Source organism: Sus scrofa, chromosome 17 (assembly GCF_054392235.1).
Source record: "Sus scrofa isolate SSC_HxYL_T2T_F1_AM1 chromosome 17, Sscrofa_HxYL_maternal_Yorkshire_Landrace_v2.0, whole genome shotgun sequence".
Lineage (NCBI taxonomy): Eukaryota > Metazoa > Chordata > Mammalia > Artiodactyla > Suidae > Sus > Sus scrofa.
In genome coordinates, this window is record NC_139399.1 from 20,172,069 (window position 1) to 20,195,524 (window position 23,456).

The following is a 23,456-nucleotide window of genomic DNA, read 5'->3' on the forward strand; positions in this document are numbered from 1 at the left end:
CTATGCGACCCTTACATCAGAGGCCCTCGAAGACAGGGGTCTTCTGTACCTCGCATAATGCCACTGGCCTGTAGAGTGTGCTCATGTTTGTTTATTTTGTGATGAATCATACATACCAATTGTACTTCAGATGCCCTTTTGTTTCAATAATGTCGTAGTGTCTGTTTTGGTTTGTTGTTGGCTCATCTGCTCAGTGGAGTCAGACACTAATGGTTTGATGTTTCTGCCATTGCTGGCTGCATTTGTAAGTGTACCACAGCGTGAGGGAAGTTAACTGTCCAGGACATAGATTTTTCACTCTGTTTATGTGGTGAATGGATTCAAAAAATAGATATAACTATATAAATGTGGGGAAAAAAAACAAACTCAAAATAAGTTACTTTATATCGGGCATGCTTCTGTTTCCCTGAATGAGAGCTAAAGAGATGAATGCCCACAGAGTTGCTTATTAATATATGTTCTTTAATGTCAAGCTCTTTTTTTTTCCTTTTTTTCTTTTTTCTTTTTAGGGCTGCACCTAGGGCATATGGAAGTGTTCCCAGGCTAGGGGTCGAATCGGAGCTGCAGCTGCCGGTCTATACAACAGCCACAGCAACACAGAATCGGAGCCATGTCTGTGACCTACACCATAGCTCACAGCAACGCCAGATCCCCAACCCACTGAGCGAGAACAGGGATCAAACCCACATCCTCATGGATACTAGTTGGATTCATTTCCACTGTGCCACATTGGGAACTCCAATTTCAAGCTCTTTAAGTGTGGGTACATGAACACTTTGCACTGGGTACAGGAGCACAGGTAATTTAAAGGGAATCAGTTTCCAGAAACTCAACTTTAGTATGTTGTTCTCCCTAAAATGGACCTACCTGTGGTCAAGAGTTTCAGGCTGTTTATCCTTTTTTACTTCTGCTTGACAATTGCCTTCTGCCACAAAAAATAAATAAATAAATATATAAATAAATAAATAAAGAGAGAGAGAGAGAAGGGATAGCTCTCACCCATGACCTTACCTGACGTGTTGCACATGTGTAACAGCTTCCAGGGTAGTGGTGAAAACAGAGTCAATTCTAAATACTAGTTTTAGGGAGGCCTCCTTTGATGAGGGGATAATATAGTTCCTCAATGTTATTTTAAGGCATAGGGAAGAAAATAAAATTGAGGACCATTACTTTAAGATATTTTGAGTTTTTCTAACCAATTTGAAATTCATTTGGTAATCATCAATTTTTATCCAGTTTCTTTTTCAAACACAGTCTTGGTGATAACATTTTCTAGAGTGGTGTGTATTTAATTCTGTACTCAGAAGTCTACTTATCTGAATACCTGCATGAAGCAGCATTGCACTTGAATAGGATAGCCATGGTGTTGATGATGTCATAATTCTTGGGGACAGATTTCACTGTGGTCACTGTGAGTCTCACTAAAGGGAACTGGAAGCTTTGTGATCCTGTCTGTTCTTAGCAATTCAAAGAGCACAGAGAAAGAGAAATCACTGGGGTTGAGAGATGATTGAACTAAAATACAGGAATTTTATAGATTGCAAACTGTGCTTCTGGAGAGGGAGAGAAAGACTCATGGTTACACAATGCATGCTAACAGGAGAAACTTGGAGAACCATGTGTGGGCTGTCAGTGATGGTGCCGAGCCTTGAATAAAATTGCATTTTATCATCTCGACGAGAAGCAATCAAAAGTGAAGAACAAAGACTTAAAAGTGAATTTAGACCAAGATACCTTGATCTCTGTAATTTAAGCAATTTGCTTTCTCATTCTTAAAAATGATGAACTTCAAATTTGAGGAATCACTCTGTCCTGTTTAGTCGCAGTGGAGATAATTTGATTGTTGTCTAGCTCCTGGGTTAAGTTTCAGGAATTTCAGCTAAAAAAAAAAGACAAGTAACCTTGCAGAGCAGTCTTTTTTCTTTTTTTTTTTTTTTTGTCTTTTTGCTATTTCTTGGGCCACTCCCATGGCATATGGAGGTTCCCAGGCTAGGGGTCTAATCGGAGCTGTAGCCACCGGCCTATGCCAGAGCCACAGCAACGCGGGATCCGAGCCGCATCTGCAACCTACACCACAGCTCACGGCAACGCCAGATCGTTAACCCACTGAGCAAGGGCAGGGACCAAACCCGCAACTTCATGATTCCTAGTCGGATTCGTTAACCACTGCGCCATGACGGGAACTCCTTTTTTTTTTTTTTTTTTTTTTTTTAAAACCAAGGGTTTGTATCAGAATTATGTGTGGAGCATTTGGAAATATTCATGGGTAGGCTCCTGCTTTGGGAATCTGATCCAGCAGATTTGGGATGGGGCTCAGTAATCAATATTTTTAAAAATTCTTTGGCCGATTCTGGTGTGTGTACCTAGTCAGGCTTTCGGGTAGAAGCCTGACTCTGGAAATGCTTCTGAAAATCAGCCTGTGGATGTAAGCATTCTTTATTTAAACATCTGTCTTCCATTTATTCCTCGTGTATTTACTTCCTAGGGCCGCTGCAGCGTGCCGCCATGAACGTGGTTTTGGAAAACCCAGGAGTTTATCCTCCCACAGTGTTCGAGGCCAGGGGTCTGAAGTCAAGGTGTGGACAGGGCTGCACTGCTCTGGAGGGCCCAAGGGAGAATCTGTCCCCACCTCTGGTGGTTGCTGGCGATCTTCGGTGTATGTCTGTGTCCCTGCAGTTTCTGTGACCATCTTCCTGTACCTTCTCTTCTGTCTCTGTTAAATCTCCCTCTGCCGCCTTCTGGCATAGACACCGCTCAGCCCAGATACTTTCCCCTTTCAAAATCATTACCTTAATCACGTTGCAGACATGTCACCGTTTATGGGAAACATGTGCAGGTCCCAGGGTTTCAGACCTCAGCGTTGTTAAGGGGGTCCATTTCCTAGCCTGATGCAGCTGGCTGTCGCCTCACTGCACATAATTCATGTGGGCTGCTCTGCCCACTGAGGTGGATTTGGTACCTTTCCACTTGTTTCCAACTATCCATTCATGGCCACAGGGAAACAGCAGCCTCCGTGACAGTGTTTACCCACACATCTTGCTCTCTTGGAGCTGGATCAGATACCCCCTCACGTAGCTAGAGATGAATTAGTTTGCTAAGCTGTAAAATACACCTCCAGTTTTAGCCATTCATGTGGCAAATGCCTTACGTCAGAGCAGACAGAGAGTGTCCAGTCAGTGCAGCAAACCCATCAGCCTTCTGACAGGCATCTCAAGTGTGTGTCCCAGGAAGAGTGGCTCATCTTTAGGAAGAATATGACAGTGACCAGCATTATGTGACTCAATTCTGAGAGAGCTGCACGCCTTGTTACCTCTCACATAGGCCTTGACCTAAGCCCGGCATTTACGATGCTGTCAAGTTTGGTTTTAGGAGAGGGAATGCAGTTAGTTGTAGTTGGTTGAGAGGAGAGAATGCAGTTGGTTGAATTGTAGTCACTTGGTTTCTGAGACTGATATGATTTCTTTTTTTTTTTTTTCTGATATGATTTCTGAGTCAAACTTTTTGAAAAATAGATGTAGGACCTTGAGAGAATTATTTAAATTAGGGCTTCATTTTCCCCATCTACAAAAGGAAGAATTATTTCATGATCTCTAAGGCCCCTTTCAGTTTGAAATCCCATTTTGTTGTTTCTTGTTTTTTAACAATTTGGCCCAAAAACTGTATTAGCAAAGACTTGTTCTCATGCTATTAGTAGGCAGGTAAAAGATTGGTAATAAAGATGATTTTAACATGGGGCTGTCCTGATTGTATGATAGGAATATACGTAAAAGTATTTTTTATGGCTGCACCTGTGGCATATGGAAGGTCTTGGGCCAGAGAACTTATGCTGCAGCTGTGGCAACACCAGATCCTTTAACTCACTGCGCCAGGCAGGGTATCAAACCTGTGCCTCTGCAGCAACCTGAGCCACTGCAGTCAGATTCTTAACCCACTGCACTACAGCGGGAACTCCCTATGTAAAAGTATTTTGTGTGTAACAATTAATAGAAAATTGTTGGTGTTCCTAGGATTCTGACTTGGGTAGGTTTTATGTTACTGTGTTATATATTTCATGTGTGTTGTTTTTGTGCTCAAGAAATGAAATGCTTTGCACAGTGGGGTTTACTGGGATTGAGAGAAGACTTTCACCGTTAGGCCTTCATTCACTAGTTCCTCTTGACAGAGCATGTGGTGCTTTGGGACCACTTGCGGTGGCCACATGGATCTGAACGTCCCAGGAGTCCACTTGGGCTGAAGACAAACCCTTAGGTCCAGCCACACTTGAGGGATAGATGAGGAAGATGTGAGGACCCAGAGAATCATTAGAGAAGAAAATTCAGGAGATGACGTGTTATGTTCCAGAAAACATGGAAGAAAGTGTTTGAGGGTATTCGGTGCTGCTGAAGGTGAGGAGGTGCAGGACCACTACAGAGTGGCCTTGAATCGGCTTCATTGTCGTCAGTATTAATGGACAAGAGTGACGGCCGCTGGATTGCTGGGTGGAAGAGATGAGACCAGGTGGGGGGAAGACTTGCTGAAACTTCTCTCAGGGGAGGTTCTGAGGACCCAAGGGCAGCATCCACATTGCAGAGGTGGGCCTGGGAGGGACCTGTGTGAGTTTGAGAGCTGAGAGAGGAGCCATTAGCCCAGAAGGGTAGGGATGCTCAGGACTGGCTAGCAGTCCGCATTTTCCAGCCCCATGGGTCGATCCACAGGAGGACAGGAGGCCTGTTCCACACCAACTGGACCCTTTTCAGACTGGAGCTGGGGGAAAAGAACTGTGTGTTTTCTCTTGTCGAGAGACACAAAAGTGTTGCTCCGGGTAGATGTGTTTTCTGTTTCTTGTGAAGCAGACAGAGAGTGCGGATGTTTGGGACAAAAAGAAAAGAGTTTGAGAGGAGAAGGGGGCAGAGTTTTTTGTTTTCTATTTTTTCTCCCTGGTTTTAATGAGATATGCTTGAAGGGGGCAGAGTTTAAATTTCTGTGTCCCTGAGGCCAGCTCCACCCAGATATTTTTTATGGTTTGGCTACACAACTGTTAGGTCCCCTTACCTGAAAGGTAGAGTTTAGGTTTTTGAATTTGAAACTGAGGACACCTGAACTAATATATGGGATACAAATGTGAAGTCAGAGGAGGATAGTCAAGAGTTATAGGGTTTCTTCTCAGGTCAACAGAGAGGCCGTGGACAGAGGAGTGACTGGTTGAGGTGAAGGGCTTCCAGGAAAGGAAGATGAGATGAGGGAGATCACAGACTTCAGTTTGTAACTGGGCTAATAAACAGGTACCAGAGTGGGAAGGGTGTGAGTGTTGGGTGCATCTGCAAAGCAGATTTTCTTCTTTTAAGAAAAGTAGTGGATTATCATAAAGCATTCAGAAGATTGAATGGAAAGGAAAAATTCCTTTGTAATTTTTGCTATGGAAAAGGGTGAGAATAACATCCACCTTTAGATTTGTCACATTATAATAGACACACAGGAAGAGGACTTGATCTGTAGGCAAGTTTGTTGAATTTGACACGATCCTTTATAATAGATTTTTGTTGTGTGATATGCAGCTGATGGAATCACAAGAATTTTCTAATTTGAAAAGCAGTTATCTCTCTAATCAAAATAGTCTCATAGGCAAAAAAATTTATAAAATTTTTGATCTAGGGCAGAATTGAAGTTATTAGAAATTTTCTAGTTGCTTAGATATCATTTTCTACCTTTATGAACGGATCATTTTTTTATCTTTCCCACATTGTTGGGTTACTCAGGTTAGTACTAAGTGTGATAGTGTGTAAATGATCTTTAATGGTCTGTCTCTTTTCACTTGCAGTTTCTGAGCCTACTATCCCTTCCTCTTGGGCTCAAGATAGCACGTACACGTAATAGAATCCACTTACAGACACTTATCGCAAGAGGCTCCTGAGGCCAGAGCCAGACACACTTCTGTGTGTGCCGTCTTGAGAGACATTAGCTATATAATAGGTGGCTGTAGTTCTCAGTAAATTTGAGCTCAGAAAGAACATCCAGTTTATGGCACAGTCTTTGTGCCTTAATTTATCCCTTCTTTTCATTGGAGGTGCTCTCATTTTTGTATTTTAGCACACATTTTGCCATGTCCTGAGGAAACGTGTCCTAAATTTTATGAGTTCCTGTAATTATCTAGTAGTTAAACTGACTGCTGTAGCGACACTGAAGAACTCTCATGGAGTCAGTCAAGACACTGATTAAAGACCATTGTATCAAATCTTAAATAAAATAAAATCTATAACCTAGGCATCTTTGAACTGAACTAGGAAGTGTTTTGCTGAAAAGGGAGTTCACTACCTGTGTGCAGTTCACACACATGCAGGCTGCCTTGTACGCCTGGACAGGACATAGTAAAAGGCAGAAGATGGGAATGCAAGGCAGTTCTGCCTCTGCTCTGCTGTGCTGCCTGGGAACCTTCTCAACCCAGCATTTCCTTGTTTGGAAGATGAGGGGCTGGTTGGGATTGGATCCCCCTTTCCCATCTCAGAGCAAACGAAAACTTTGCTGAGTCTAATATGTCCAAGTCCATCTTTAAAGGAAAAAGTTCCCACTCCATCATAATGTTGTAATTCACATATTATCATTTCTTCACCGTAATGTGCTATTTTGGTTTTTATATCTTGTGTTTTCTTCATAACGTCTTACTCAAAATTAAGAAACTAGAGGTGTGGAGTAGCTTTTTCCTGGGTTAGTTGACATGGTGGAACAGCTTGGTTACAAGTAGCTGGGAGGGTCAGGGAGGCAGCCCTATGCTGACTTGATGTGTCGTTGTTGTTATCAAGGCTCTGAAGAAACTTTCTGTCCACCACCCTGTACACACCAGTAAATCCTTCACTGACTGGAAAGCAGAATTACGAAGTGAGACCAGTACAAGCTGCTTAAGTCATTGATAGAAACTCTGCAGTTATTCTAAGATGGGTTCCCATAATCTGGCTTCAGTCTCCCTTCCATGTGTTTTTCTCCTTTAGTTGTTATGAAAATAGTTCTCCTTATTCCAGTAATGAAAAGGTATAGCTATTGCAACATCCAAAGTAGTAAAACTGGAGGACCATATTTTGAATAAGAAAAACAGAGTACGTGGTCTAATGTTAATTATATCCTATATTTTACTGTGATAATCTGTAGTGCCGTGTTGTGTGTCTTACTTACAATAATCTGTCCGTGTCACAGAGCACCACCCCACAGCACCAGCAGGATAGCCGACGAGGGTCTGCGATTTGCTTGCTGACTCGCTCAGCCTTTTGGCTTTGGTCATTTGCTGAATTCCAAATGTGAAACATGATGAAAAGATTAATTCCATCTTGCTTTCTCTCTTTACAGGCTCTCTACAACTCAATTAAGAATGAGAAGCTCGAATGGGCAGTGTAAGTAATGCTGCATGTCAGCCTTTCAGTAAACGAAACGCTTGCTCTGTGCTGACTGTCTTTCTTTGCGCCTTAGAGGGGACCTTGGAGAAGGATAATATGCACAGCCAGTTCTCAGTTCCCACCAGTCTTACTCTACTTTGTGTAAGACACCTAAGCCCTGAGTAGCCTGTCTTTTTCTTGGCTCCCTGGCATGTTCCTATTCAGCATTTAAAATAGCATTCAAAAAGCAGATATAATAAAATTACAAAAATTCCAGAATCTAGTGCAGATGATTTTGGTGCCATACACTTACTCTAATTGTCTCCTTCTTATCATCATAGATCGAGGTTTTCTAATCCTATTTCCTATGACACTAATTATACCGGGATATTGATATATAAGCTTGAGAAATGATGGAGTAAAGGAAGCTAATTTTTTTTTAACTAAAGAACTCCCAGGAGCTTATACAATGCTGATGTGTATTGTCAGTCTCTAAGAGAGAAATAGAATTTGCAATATTTCCTGAACCCATTTGACAATAAAATATAAGGCTTCAAGGTACAATACTTTGGGGGAGATACTGTTCCAGATAAATTATACCTGACTCTATGTAAACCAATAATACCATTCTTGTTAAATTTCCACTAATCAATATAGCAGTTAAGAATTTAATTTTTTTAGGGAAGTTCCATCATGGCTCAGCAGAGATGAATCGGACTAGCATCCATGAGGACACAGGTTCAATCCCTGGCCTTGCTCAGGGGCTTAAGGATCTGGTGTTGCCGTGAGCTGTGGTGTAGGTCACAGACACGGCTCATAGGCATTGCTGTGGCTGTGGTGTAGGCCAGCGGCTATAGCTCCGATTCGACCCCTAGCCTAGCCTGGGAACCTACATATGCCTCAGGTGCAGCCCTAAAAAGACAAAAAAAAAAAAAAAAAAAAAAAAGAATTTAATTTTTTTCAAAATTGTTAGCATGCAGTCTTTACTAAATTTTTAATGATCAAGAAATTAGGTCAAAGTATGTTTTTTTTTTAAATTAGAATTACATGGGAATTTTATTTTTGATTTTCATTGATATTAGGCATATGTAAATATTTTTCTGCCATGTGACCTAGAGCAGTGAACTTAGGTTTACAGAATCATAACTTGGGGATGTCTTATTCTTTCATATGCACATTGGGGGGAAAATTTTTTAGCAGTTGATTACATCTCACGTATAGCATGCTAGAATGAATAAAGTACCAATACCAGGAGCTCCTGTTGTGGCTCAGCAGGTTAAGAACCCAACATGGTATCCATAAGGATGCATGTTTGATCCCTGGCCTCGCTCAGTGGGTTAAGGATCTGGTGTTGCCAGGGCTGTGGAGTCAACTGGAAGCTGCAGCTCCAATTTGACCCCTAAACCCAGAACTTCCATATGCCACAGGTGCAGCCATAAAAAGATAAATAAACAAAATATTAATACCGCTTAATTGTTTCATTAATCTTAATGGAATAGGGTACTGTTTTAAATTAAGAATTCAAAGTCTAATTTGAAATTGTAATATTTGCAAGTATATGTGATAGCTTATGTAAAGACAGTGTATCATTTCAAGGGAAACTTCCTAAAATTAATAAGAATTCATGGCCTAAGATCAGAGTGGTCATTTTTGGACTTATCTCTTATGAATAAAAGTGAGTTTCCTAGAAAACTTTCATAAATGATGTACTTAGACTCTTGCTGAAATATTAAAGGCGTACCTTGATCTATGAAGAATATCCACTCTAGAAAAAATTAATAAAAATGAAATAATTATAAATACATTCATATTACGGGAGAGAATATTTTGAGGAGTCTTTTATAAACTTATTCTTAAAAGAAAATAATATACTCCTAAGGATCTGTTCTTTAAATCTTTAAATCTAGATTGTTGATATGTTGCATTTGGTACAGTAGGTTTTGTTTTGTTTTGTTTTTTAGTTTTTGGTTTTTGTTTTTTATGGCCGAGCTTGTAGCATATGGAAGTTCCCAGGCCAGGGGTCCAATTAGAGCTACAGCTGCTGGCCTACACCACAGCCATAGCAACTTGGGATCCGAGCTGCCTCTGCGACCTACACCCCAGCTCACAGCAACCCCTGATCCTTAACCCACTGAGTGAGGCCAGGGATCGAACCTGCTTCCTAATGGATCCTAGTCAGGTTCATTAACCGCTGAGCCATGAAGGGAACTCCGGTACAGTAAGTTTTATTTACATTTGTGTGCAGTGGCAGTTTGGTACAAGAAAGCTTTATCTTGGGCCCTGTCCATGGGTGGGAGTGGGTGTTTACCCAGGAATTGCACTCTCTGTGGCCCTCTCATCAAGTGCACAGGGCATCCTGTTCAAAAGCCCAGATTCCAGGATAAGATGGATTTGGATTTGAAGCCCAGCTCTGCTGTGTATCGGCAGGGCCACTGGCCATGTGACCCTTGGCCTCTGTCTCCTCTTGACACTGTGAAGTGTTATAAAACAACAGGCATAAACAGGTTATCCCCCAAATGGTAAAAAATACTGTAATGTTTAAAGCTCTGAGTTGTATTTGTTATCTTCCGTTTTATTTCTCTCTTGTTCGTGTGCTTTCTTATCCACATGTATTCACCACCTACCAAGAATAAGGCAATGTAGTAGTTTGCATATTAACTTGCTTCACCTATAAATGAAAAGATTGGATGAAATGATCACAACTGTCCTTTTCAGTTTTAGTATTCTGTAAATTCAAAAATCTTTATTTCTCAAGCTGACTCCTTTGAATTTAGAGGATGTAAAACAAAAAAGGGTTTATGGGTCAATGTGAGGTACCCTTTGGAATTTCTGCAGTAAATAAAGGGCCAATACCCTACCCTTTTCAATCCCCGAGCCCTGTTTTAATCACAAAGTACTTTTTAACAGCTTCTAAAACTAGTGTTTCCTAGAACACCCTTTAGAAAACTCTGCTATACATAATCAACATATGTGACCCTTTAGATCAAAGCTAAGCCTTTTCTTTGATAAATAGGTATATGCGTGTGTGTAATTATAACACTGTGCTCCCCCCCTTTCCTGTGTCTCTTCAATCATGCTTCTCTGACTTACTTTCCTCCTACCGTCCATTAGTGTATCTCCCAAAGTTCAGCATTTAGAATGTTTTTTTTTCCACTAAGGCCCCATTCTCAGCAGTCTCACTGTGTCCTAAGACTTCACCTGCTGTCTCTGTAAAACTCCTCCCGCCATGCAGACAGCTCTGACCTCTTTCCCACATTTCAGTTCAGCATTTGCAGTTTTCTACAGGACATTTCCTCTGGCACTTAGCTCTCATCATCTGTGTCTTGACTTTGTCACATGTTCTCCGTTTCTCTTAATGATGCCAGCTTATCTAGATTTTGGCCTCCCATTGTCACCCTTGAACCACCCTGGCTACCTTGTTTGCCCTGCCAGCACCCCGCCCCTTCCTGCTGCTGTGCTCCTACCCTGCCTCCTGACTGCCTCTGCCTCCTACCTCTTTCCCCTGATTTAACCTATTTTGAAGCCCTCCCTGGTTCTAACACTAGAAGACTCTGTACACTCTGCCACTCATCTCTCTCATTCCCCCCATTGGCCTTCCCCAGCCTACAGTTCAGCTGAGCTGCTGTGAAGTGCCGTTCCCTGTCTTCGCCCCGGCCTCTCCCCGGGTGCTCACCAAGTTACCCCTGCCCTTCCTTACAGCCCATCTCAGAACCCTCTCCATGGACTCGGTCCCGATCTTACCAGCCAGAAATAAGCTCAGCCCTTAAATACCCGTTTTCCTTTATCTGATGACAATCATTTGTATTCTTCATGATAGTTATTGGCAGGAATGTTCCATTAAGACTGTAAGCTCTTTAAGGAAATGATCCATATCTGGACTTGTCCCTTTATATCCTCCTTTGAGATTCATAGTGCTTACATGTGAGGGAGTCCACACAAACGTCTGTAGAAAGAATAATAACAACCCTGCAGAGAACTGCATTTCCTCAGAGATCTGTAATTTTGGACACTAGTTATAGGAAAGGTGCTACTGAAAAATTCGTGGATGATATATATTTGCATATACAACATCAGCCTTCATGCTGTTTATTTTATTTTTTTTTTATTTTTTTATTTTTTTGTCTTTTCTAGGGCCGCACCCATGGCATATGTAGGTTCCCAGGCTAGGGGTCGAATCAGAGCTGTGGCCGCCGGCCTACGCCACAGCCACAGCAATGGGGGATCCAAGCCGCATCTGTGACCTACACCACAGCTCATGGCAACACTGGATCCTTAACCCACTGAGCGAGGCCAGGGATCGAACCTGCAACTTCATCATTCCTAGTTGGATTAGTTAACCACTGAGCCATGATGGGGACTCTCTGATTTTATTTTTTATATTGAAGTATAGTTGATGTAAAATATTATATATTACAAGTGTACAGTATAGCGACTCACAATTTGTAAAGGTTATGCTCTATTTATAGTTACTATAAAATATTGGCCATATTCTCCATGTTGTACAATATATATCCTTGTGCCTTATTTTATACTTAATAGTTTATATCTCTTAATTCCCTGTATTGCCTCTCTCCCCTTCCCTCTCCCCACTGGTAACCACTAATTTGTTCTCTAGATCTGTGAGTCTGGGTTTGTTGTTCTTGTAATTTTCACTAGTTTGTTGTATTTTTTAGATCCCACATATAAGTGATATCATACAGTATTTGTATTTTTCTGTTTGAGTTATCCACTTAGCAAGATGGCTTTCAAATCCATTCGTGTTACTGCAAATGCGAAATATCTTTCTTTTTATGGCTGAGTAATATTCATACACATACACACACACACACACACACACGAATACATAGGAATATATTTATAAGAATATATATAAAATCTTTATCCATTCATCTGAATGAATTGATGTTCATTTAGGTTGCTTCCATGCCTTGGCTGTTGTAAATAGTGCTGCTGTGAACATTGGGGTTACATGTGTCTTTTTGAACTAGTGTTTTTCTTTTTTTGGGGGGTATATGACCAGGAGTGGGATTCCTTGGTCATATGGTAGTTCTATATTTAATTTTTTGAGACACTTTTATACTCTTTTCCATTGTGGCAATTAACATTCCCACCAGTAGTGTATAAGTGTTCCCGTCTCCAGCATTCGTTGTTTTAATTTTTTTTTTAATAATGGCCATTCTGACAGATATGAGGTAATATCTCATTGAAGTTTTGCTTTGCATTTCCCTGATGATTAGCAATGTTGAGCATCTTTTCATGTGCCTGTTGGCCATCTGCATGCCCTCTTTGGAAAAATGTCTTTTCAGGTCTTCTGCTAGTTTTTTAATCTAGTTGTTTATTTTTTTTGATTCTGAGTTGTATGAGCTGTTTATATATTTTGCATATTAATCTTTTATCAGTCATATAATTTGCAGATATTTTCTACCATTCAGTAGGTTGTCTTTTTGTTTTGTTGATGGTTTCCTTTGCTATGTGAAAGCTTTTAAGTAGGTCCGTTTGTTTGCTTTATTACCTTTGCTTTAGGAGACAGATCCAACAAAATATTGCTATAATTTATGTCAAAGGGTGTTCTGCCTATCTTTTCTTTTAGGAGTTTTATGGTTCCCAGTCTTACATTTAGGTCTTTAATCCATTTTGAGGTTATTTTTGTGTATGATATTAGAGCGTTCTAATTTCATTCTTTTACGTGTAGCTGTCCAGTTTTCCCAGAAGCGGTTATTGAAGAGACTGCCTTTTCTCCACTGTATATTCTTGCCTCTTTTGTTATAGATTAATTGACCATAAACACATGGTTTTTTTTTCTGGGCTCTCTATTTTGTTCCGTTGATCTATGGTTCTGTTTTGTGTTCTGTTTTGATTTTACTGTAACTTTGTGTTATAGTTTGAAGTCAGGAACCTGATTCCTCTAGCTCTATTTTTCTTTCTCAGGATGGCTTTGGCAGTTCTGGGTCTTTTGTGATTCCATACAAATTTAGAAATATTTTGTTCCTGTTCTGCTAAAAATGCCATTGGTAATTTGATAGGGATTGCATTTAACCTGTAGATTGCCTTGAGCAGTATGGTCATTTTAGCAATATTGATTCTTCCAATTCAAGAACACCGTAGGTATATCTTTCCATCTATTTGTGTCATCTTCAGTTTCTTTTCGTCAGTGTCTTGGTTTTCCAAGTACAGGTGTTTTACCTCCTTATGTAGGTTTATTCCTAGGTTTCTGTTTTGATGTGATGGTAGGTGGAATTTGATGTTAATTTTTGAGCCTTAGAAGAAATCAAATTATAGAATCATGGAATGTTTTAGCTGGAGGGACCATAGTATTCACTGGTTTTCTCACTGGGTTCGATGGAGCCTAGGGCTCAGGGGGATGTCTGGGGGCCTCCTTAGGTGATGTGAGTGAGGGGGAAGGGGAAGAAGACAGGGACCCAGTTCTACTTTTCACAAGCATCACACCTATTTCAACTGATCAGAGCAGCCCCATTTTAATTTTTTCAAAATATGTATTTGAAATTCAGATTAATATTGCTTTTCTTAAGGAATCTCCACTTAAGAAAAATTTTTTGAAAAGTACTACTTCAGTCCAATGTTGTCATTTCATGTATGAGATAAATGAAGTCAAGAAGCATTTATTAATTTAACTTTGCCTTTGCTTCTAGATTAAATTGTTTTCTATATGCCCTCATATCAAATTATCGTGGTGATATTTGAGGTGGTGGCAAAGGTCTGAAAGACCTTTCTGTCTTTCAGATCATGTGTTATGCACACCCTCAGCTTTCAGTAGTGTGGTTTAAAATACCAACAGTTCATTGTTCGTCCTTTGTCATTTTTTTTAGCTTTTTTTTAAATTCAGTAAATTTTATTGTATTTATAGTTGTACAGCCATCATCACAACCTAACTTTAGAACATTTCCATCCCAAAACTCCAGCCCACCCCTCCCCCCATAACCTGTCTCCTTTGGAAACCATAAGTTTTTCAAAGTCTGTGAGTCAGTTTCTGTTCTACAAATAAGTTCATTGTATACTAAAGATTCCACATTCAAGTGATAGCATATGACATTGGTGTCTCACTGTCCAACTAACTTCACTTAGCATGGTAATGTCTAGGTCCATCCATGTTGATGCAAATGCCATTATTTCATCCTTTTTATGGCTGACTAATATTCCATTGTGTATATGTACCACATCTTTATCCACTCCTCTGTTGTTGGACATTTAGGTTGCTTCCATGTCTTGGCTTTTGTATATAGTGCTGCAGTGAACATTAGGGTACCTGTATCTTTTCGAGTCATGGTTTTCTCTGGATAGATGCCCAGGAGTGGGATTGCTGGATCATATGGTAATTCTATTTTTAGTTTTTTGAGGAATCTTCATACTGTTTTCCATAGTGGTTGTACCAGTTTACATTCCTATCAACAAGGTAATAGGGTTCTCTTTTCTCCATACCCTCTCCAGCATTTATTGTTTGTATAGACTTTTTTGGTGATGGCCACTTTGGCTGATGTAAGGTGGTACCTCATAGTAGTTTTGATTTGCATTTCTATAATAATTAATGGTGTTGAACATCTTTTCATGTGTTTCTTGGCTATCTATATGACTTCTTTGGAGAATTGTTGTTTAGATCTTGTGCCTGTATATTGATGGGGTTGTTTGGTTTTTTGGTATTGAGCTGCAGGAGGTATTTATATATTTTGGAGATTAATCCCTTGTCAGTCATTGCATTTGCAAGTATTTTCTCCCATTCTGTGGTTTGTCTTCTTGTTTTTTTAAATAAACTTTAGTTATCAATGGCCTTTTCAAGAAACCACTGCTCTCCAAAAACATCCTCCCTTGTTATAGGTGATGCTGCCTGTGAGAGGAAGCCAGTGTCCCTTTGTTGTTAGAGAATGATAAAGACAGTGGGATTACTTGTTCCTTTATGGGACACGTTAATTCTTTGTATACTCCAAAGGCCTAAATCTGGATTTGACGATGCTTCTCAAGTCTCTTTGCTATGTAATCTCTGAAAAAAGTCTTTTGCAAGAAAAGAACCCTTCTAAACCTCTTTTACTTTTATTACCTGCCCCAGTTCCTGTTTTATTTAACACAGTTTTGATTCTCATTTTATTTAGAGAATAATACGTACCAGTTAAAATGTAGTCTCCATTCTTGCTCTTTTTGGAAATGGCCATCTCAAAAGGATAGTTTTATTTTCACTTAAGAGAGTTTTTCTTTTAACTTAGACTGACTTAGATAAAGCACCTTTAGCTGATGAATGTAATTTGTTGTCTTACATTTAAGTTTTGTTATGTTCTCTTTTGTTCTAATTCTCAATTTTTTTGTCGACATTAGTTCTCCAAAAAGAAAAACTGAAATTCCACTTTTATCTTCAAGAAAAGAGTACTTCTTTGTCTTATTTTAAAATATTTTTTACCTTTAAGTAAAATTATTTTATTTCCATAAATAAGAAATCATAGTAATTCATTTTACAGTGAATTATTCTGTTAAGTAACTATCTTCCTAGTACCCTAATGAATCTAGATGCATGAACTTAACATGATAGTATTTCTTTATATTAGATGTAGATAAAGGAAAACCTTTCTCAGACTCTTAAGTTATTATGCATCAAGACATTTATGTGGTCCTTTGATCTAAGAAATCCAAGAGTAATTATCATTTTAAACTTTCGTATAGCCATCTGTAATTTGATAATAATTACTAGTGGAAAATTAAGGCAAAGAGAAGTTGCTGTCAGTTGGACAATGGTTGTACATACAGTGAATATAGTAATGTATAAAGAAATATTTGAGTATGTGGGCAAAGAGGTAAGAGGGTTGGCATTAGGAATTACTGGTAGAAAGAGAACTAACCATGGAGGAATTAATAAAACTGTGAGATATTTGACTATCAAGAAGGACTCGAACTCAATTCTCCATTTGTGGTGCTCCTGCTATTAAACATTTTGTAGATAATCTTTGTGCTCATTGAAGTACCATTGATAATAAACTGACAATGCCACCATCATTGCTTTTTGTCAATCACTCTCACATTCCTGACTGGGGAATACTAATCACACTGGACTCTCAGCATAATAATAATTGTAATGTTATTATTAGGTGGAGTTCTCAAATTGAGAAGACCACTATAAGAATATTGATGAAGGGTAGACGTGAAAAGGATGTTATTGGTCTGGTGGTCTGTTTATAAATTCAGTGAAAATGTTTTCCGAGTATAGGATAAGGAAAGAAAAGAAAAAAGAGCAGTGCTTTAGTTATAAAAAGATGATCATTCACCTGAATCAGATTTTGAGCTGAAAATTGATCGTCACCTAAAAATTTGCTGGCTAAAAATAATACTGAATGTAGATCCATCTCCCAGATTTTGGTATTTAAAGAAAGAGTTCAGGGTTTAGAATTAGGGAAGATTCACTCGAATAACTCCAGTGAAGTATAATTTATTAAGAAGCTGTATCACACCTCACACTTCACATTTAATCTCTAAGTACCTGTTTTTCTCATCTACCTCAAATATGTTGAACTTAAGTAGATATGAAACTAGACATCTTTTTCATCTAATCTTTAGCTCTAAGAAGGCATGTTAAAAAACATGTCTGCTTTCTGTGTAAGTAGCATCTCTCTTAATGATGAGATTGAGGTAGATACTTAGAATTTTTAAGGATTTTATTGTTATAACAGCTATAATACCCACAAGAATGATGGTGAAAATGATGTAACTGTACAGACATTATCTGCAGACTATGCAGAGCAGACAGGTTGGAGAGCAGATGGTTTGTGACGATAACATTAGTAGCCCACTCATCCCAAAGCCATTTTAAATCTGAGATGCAGAAAGTTACGGAGCCTGGGATATAAGGAAAGGCATTTTTTTTTCTAATATGCTGATGATTTAGAATTTTATATCATCTCTATCGATTGCTAAGCCTTTGCTTTTTGTTAAAGAATGACACAAAAAGAAAATACAATAAATAGAATTTCTGTGGACGCACACAATGGCTGACATGCACTTGGACATTTTAGACCATAGTTCTTTGGAGTTCATTGCGTGTTTGGTACATTGTGATATACACACAAACCTATATTTTCACAGGTAAAAAATTTAGTCAGACAAGTAATAAGGTAAAGTTATTTTTTAGTTGCCCACAAAAAATTTTGTAGTAGATCTTTTGGAAACATCTAACATGTGTCTTGACACAAGTGTTAGGTTTTGCTGAGTTTGGAAAGCATGCTGCAGTCATTGTTCATGCCGTCAGAGCCTTCATTTCAGAAAGCCTGCATCCCCTCCCATTTGGCAGCATTCTTGTTGGCGTTAAAGGGCTCATGATAGAGCTTAGCATTTCTAATAAAAGTCTATTCTCTTTTTTACAGTTAAGGTGCCTGTTTCAGAATAAGGTATTTTTAGGCAATCCAATAGATTTCCCATTTTCATCAGAATTTTAAAATTTAACTTGATTTTTTTTTTAATGTTGATAATTGACAAAGACATCCATTTTAAACTCATCCTGCTGTGTGGGATAATATGATATAAAATGGAAGCCCCATAACAAGTCACATTTTTATAACTTTGTTCTTCACTTTACTTTCCATCAATCACCTAATTAGGATGATATCCAACTTAGCGTTCTGTTCCTGCACTCAACCATGTACTCATTTTAAAAAACAGATATATTGAGGTATAACTTTTATATTATAAAGTCATCCATGTAAGTGTTCAGTATCACGGTTGTTAGTTTTTTTTTCCTTAATTTACAGAGCTGTGTAGTAATCACCACAATCTGTCACCCTGTTAGACTCCATACAGATTCCTTGTGCTTGTGATTCAGCGTATTTAATATGAACGCTTTCCTCCCCTCTGGTCTACACTGTTTTGTGCTCAACTCTATTGAGTTGCATATTGTAATACTCCTTTTTATAAAAACATATTACCCATTATTACTTGTATCTGTTTCCCCTGCTGGACTGTGAGCCCCTCAAAAGCTCTTAATCACTTTGTTGATCCCACTGCCTTGCACCCTGTCTGGCAGCTGAAGGCTCCTTGTGATGCTTCTGAGCTGGCCTGGCTCCCTCCTAAAGGTGAGCTAGGGCCTGGGTACCTGCTGCCCACTGTGCTCCACAGTGAATGAGGGAGGCCCCTGCTACCCAGCCACTTTCCATGGGTCCTGCCTATGTGAAGTTGACCTGTCTGAACTTGATTTTGTCACTGAGATGATCACCTCTACCTTCTTGGGTGGCAGTGAGGTTATGACGTTACATTAGGATGGGAAAATAAAATAAAATAAAATAAAATAAAATAAAATAAAATAAAAAGGATGTTCCTGATTCATACCCCACTCCTGTCTTTAATGTTCTGGCTAGAGAAGCATGTACACAAAATACTGAGTCAAATGAAGTCAGTCATCCACTATGTAATCCAAAGCACAAGGCACCCCCAGAGAATTCGATTGGAGGATGTGGCGGGGAGGACCTAACTTGAACACAGACTGAGAAACCAGAACTAAAGCAGCAGAGGCAAGCCTGACCCTCCGGGTCTGCTGCCCAGTGAGGCCGAGGGTAGAGGCTATTCTGCTTGATGCTGGGAATGGGTTCTGAGAAGCTCATGTGGTACTCAGAGTTGAGAGGCACAGGCTCGCTGAAGACGGAGGCCAGATGAGAACTAAGCGTGACTGTGTTCCCCACCTTACCACTGCATTACTGAAGCCCTATTTGTAGCAGCTCCTTTTACTCAGCACAGTGATTCTGACTTTCAAGAGAAAATTACAAGCCATACTTAAAGGTGATAAACATGGTTTGGAGAGACAGAACCAGAACCAAACTCAGATATAGCAGGGGTTTGGAGTCGTCAGACCAGGAATTTAAAACAACTATGATTAATACGCTGACGACCCTAATGAATAAAGTTGACAGCATGCAGAACAGATGGACAGTGTGAACAACAAAAAAAATGGAAATCTAAGAAGAATCAAAAAATGCTAGAGATCAAGAGCACTGTAACAGAAGTAAAGAATGCTTTTGATGGGCTCATTAGTAGACTGGTCACATCTGAGAAAAGAATCTCTGCGAGCTAAAGAATATGTCAGTAGAAACTTTAAAAATGAAAAAACAAAGAGAAAACGAGGAAGAGGAAAAGGAACGAAATGTCCAAACACTGTGGAACAACTACACAAGATAAAAAACATACAGATAATGAGTGCCAGGAAGAGACGAGAGAGAGACTGGAGCAAAGGAAATAACTTGAAGCAACAGTAATTGAAAATTTCCCCCACGTTAATGCCAGACACCAAACCATAGATCTAGGAAACTCAGAGAAAGCCATTCAGGATAAAAATTGTAGGTGTGACAAAACTACCACCTAGATATATCATTTACAAATGGCAGAAAATCAAAGATAAAGAAAGGGTCTTGAAAGAAGCCAGAGGAGAAAATCACCTTACCTATGAAAAGGCTAAACATGAGAACATGTGACTACTCAGACCATCTTAAGTAGGAAGAAACATTTAAAGTGTTGAGAGAAAGAACCCGCCAACTGAAAATTCTGTATTCTCAAAAAATTACTTATTCCAGTGTACCCCAGTGTTCACAGCAGCATTATTTACAATAGCCAAGATGTGAAAACAACCTGTGTCCATCAACAGATGAATGGATAAAGATGTGTACACATACACACACACACACACAAAGCTGTTCACCATAAAAAAAAAAGAATGAAATTTTGCCATTCGCAACAACATGGATGGACTCGAAGGGTATTATGCTTAATAAAGTAAGTCATACAGAGGAAGACAAATACTGTGTGATATCGCTTACATGGAATCTAAACTAGTGCATATAACAGCAACAACAACAACAAAAGACTTAGAAATCTAGAGAACAAACTAGTGGTTATAACTGGGAAGAGGGAAGTGGGGAGGGGCAACGTAAAGGTAGGGGATTACAAGGTACAAACTACTATGTATAAAATAAGCTACAAGGACCGTACAGCACAGGGAATATAGCCAATATTTTACAACTATAAATGGAGGATATAACCTTTAAAAATTGTGAATCACTATATTGTACACCTGTAACTTATATTGTATATCAGCTATACTGCAAATTAAAAAAAAGTAAAGACATCACACAGATGGCAGCATAGGTTATTCCTGACTTTACTCCCTCTCACAAGAACAACAGCTTAACTCTTCCCACTGAGAGATTCCTGGAACACAGGTGCCTCTGAAGCAACCCCTATACACACTCAGAGACATGATGGGCTATGGACTGACTGAGTGGCCTCTTCCCGAGACCAGCTCAGCACCCACCATGTGGGGAGGTCTCCCTTGAACCTGTGGTTCCCCCTGTGGGAAGAGAGAACCGGGAGGCCCACCAGCACCCCCACCCCAGCGTTGTTTCTTTGCAGAAGCCCAAACTCTGATGTCGTACCGTAGGATTCAGAGGGATCTCATCAGACACTGGGCATCTCATTGAGATGGAGAGGGGGAGGGGCTTCCAGGCATCTTCGTGTGGGTCTTGCCAGACCAAGTTCCTACCTGCAGAGCCAATTAGGAGTCCCAACCAGCAGCTTTGCCATCTGCAGAACCAAATCAGTGATTCAGCCTGACCAGGGCAATTCAGCAGGGTGTAGATCCTGATGAAGAACTAAGCTGGTAAAGCCTGGTCTGCTCATGCCCAGGCTGAAGAGCTGAGTCAGAGCCACACCTGCTGCAGTGTGGCCCCAGCCTCATCTGACGAGAACGGTTGGCAGGGACACCCGCAAGCTTCATAACCCAGAAGCGTGCAAGCCAATAGTGTGAGCAGAGCTTCCCCCCATAGGAAAGCCATTGGCCTACTTAGCCAGGGAACTTGGCGCACAGGTCAGCTTGAGTCAAGACCACACACAAAGAGCATCAGAAAGGCTGTGGAGCTGTCTTTCCTGTTGAGCTCAGGTGGGGAAACTAATGCATAGCCCCACTTTTGCTGGATACCCAAGGCGGGCACCTAACCAGCGCACACAGGAAGCTGTGCAGCCCATCAACAGGCCTGCTGGCAGTGGCACTGGACAGAGAGCACAGTCCAAGCCTTCCTCCAAAACCAGAGCCTTCATCAAACTAGGATTTTCTGTGCACACTCTTGGTTGAGTCAGAGTCCCAAACAATGAGCCTCACAGGCTGTGGGTCCTGTCGTGCTGTCCCACCAGGTTAGGAAAGGTAATTCGTAGCTCCATCCACTACTGAGTATGGTAGCCAGACCTGACCATCTAGTGAGCCTGACCTGAGAATCCAGCCAACCACAGAGGCCATTCTCAGCCAGTGATACGCACCCACATGCCCAACCTCGGAGCTCGAGCAGTTGCTTCACTCAAAAATAGACCATAATCCTGCCTGTCCAAGGATGTTACTAGCAGGCACCCAAAAACCCAAACTTTTCTGACTGGTGGAGAACTGACTCTATCAAGGGAAACCTGCAAAGTCTGGAAGAGGAGCCCAAGTTATTCACGTGTTCAGTTAACAATGTAAGGAATAAAGGATCCTGAAAATCAGGTAAATTTGCCACCACCAAAGAAAATTGATAAATCTCTAAAACTGATCCTAAAGAAGTGGAGACCTATGAACTGTCAGACAAAAAATTCAGAACAGTCCTCTTAAAGAAGTTTAGTGGACTGCCAGAACACAGAGACAGCTAAATGAAATAAGAAAAACAATGCATAAACAAAATAAGAAGTTCAACAAAAATTAGAAACCCTGTCCACTAACCCTGAGCCACAGGTGTGCAGCACCAACAAAACTGATGGGAAGCTGCTCCCTCTATGGCAGTGGCAGTCCCAGGGGGTGGGCAGTTCCACCCCCCTTGACCCTGTGTGGCATGTGGCACTGACAGATGAAGAGGGTGGGTAGCCTTCTGCCACTTATGTTACGCAGTCCAGCCAGAGCCAATGGACAAACAGCCCCACTACTCACACCGTTAAAACCACCCCACTGGGGCTGATGGGCACCCCAGGTTACACAGGAGACATAACTTGAATGCCAGCCTCAGGCCATCAGGGGCTTGTGTTTCTGAACTCCATGGAGCTGAAGCAAGCAAAGATACAGTTTAAGAGATAACTAAGAACTAGGGCAAGATTGTATAATACAGTTCATCTCCCACGTGGGCCCACTCCATCAACACAAGGAGAAATGGCTGTTTTGAGTAATACACAGAAACAAACAGTCAAGCAAGATTAGGAAGTAGAGCAGCATGTTCCACATGAAAGAAAATAAAACCATGGGAAAAGACCTTCAATGGACTTAAGTAATTTTTTTTTTTTTTTTTTTGGCTTTTTAGGGCCACACTCAGTGGTATATGGAGTCTTCCAGACTAGGGGTCAAATCGGAGCTACAGCTGCTGGCCTATGCCACAACCACAGCAACGCCGGATCTGAGCCATGTCTGCGACCTACACCACAGCTCCTGGCAACGCCACATCCTTAACCTACTGAGTGATGCCAGGGATATGAACCCGCAACCTCATGGTTCCTAGTCGGATTCATTTCTGCTGCACCACAACGGGAACTCCTGGACTTAAGTAATTTTAACCTGATTTAAAGTAATGGCCATAAAAATGCTCGCCGAACTTGGGAGAAGAATGGATAAATACTGTGAGAAGTTCAACAAACAAAAAATATTAGAAAGTTCCAAACAGAACTTTAAAAACTAAAGAATAGGAGTTCCCATTGTGGCACAGTGATTAGCAAATATGACTAGGAACCATGAGGTTGCAGGTTCGATCCCTGGCCTCGCTCAGTGTGTTAAGGATCCGAGTTGCCGTGAGATGTGGTATAGGTCGCAGACGTGGCTCGGATCACTCGTTGCTGTGGCTGTGGCGTAGGCCAGCAGCTACAGCTCCGATTCGACCCCTAGCCTGGGAGCCTCCATGTGCCATGGGTGGGGCACTGGAAAAGACCAAAAAAAAAAAAAAAACAACCCTGAGGAATATAATAAGATAATAAGTTTCTTTAAAAATAAACCAGAGGAAATAGATAGCAGATAAGATGATACAGAAGAATGGATCACGGGGTTCCCTTCATGACTCAGTGGTAACAAAACCAACTAGTATCCATGAGGATGCAGGTTTGATCCCTGGCCTCATTCACTGGGTTAAGGATCTGGCATTGCCG

At 40.5% G+C, this 23,456-nt stretch overlaps 1 protein-coding gene across 12 annotated transcripts in view; it reads left to right on the forward strand.

Annotated features, from left to right (window-relative positions):
* PSD3 (pleckstrin and Sec7 domain containing 3) overlaps positions 1-23,456 on the forward strand; it is a 626,723-nt gene that overhangs the window by 487,511 nt on the left and 115,756 nt on the right. For all 12 annotated transcript variants that reach the window (XM_085004345.1, XM_021077991.2, XM_085004352.1 and 9 more), the window contains one exon: positions 7,315-7,358. In XM_085004345.1, coding sequence (XP_084860471.1) covers positions 7,315-7,358 — 44 coding nt within the window. The remainder of the gene's footprint in view (positions 1-7,314; positions 7,359-23,456) is intronic.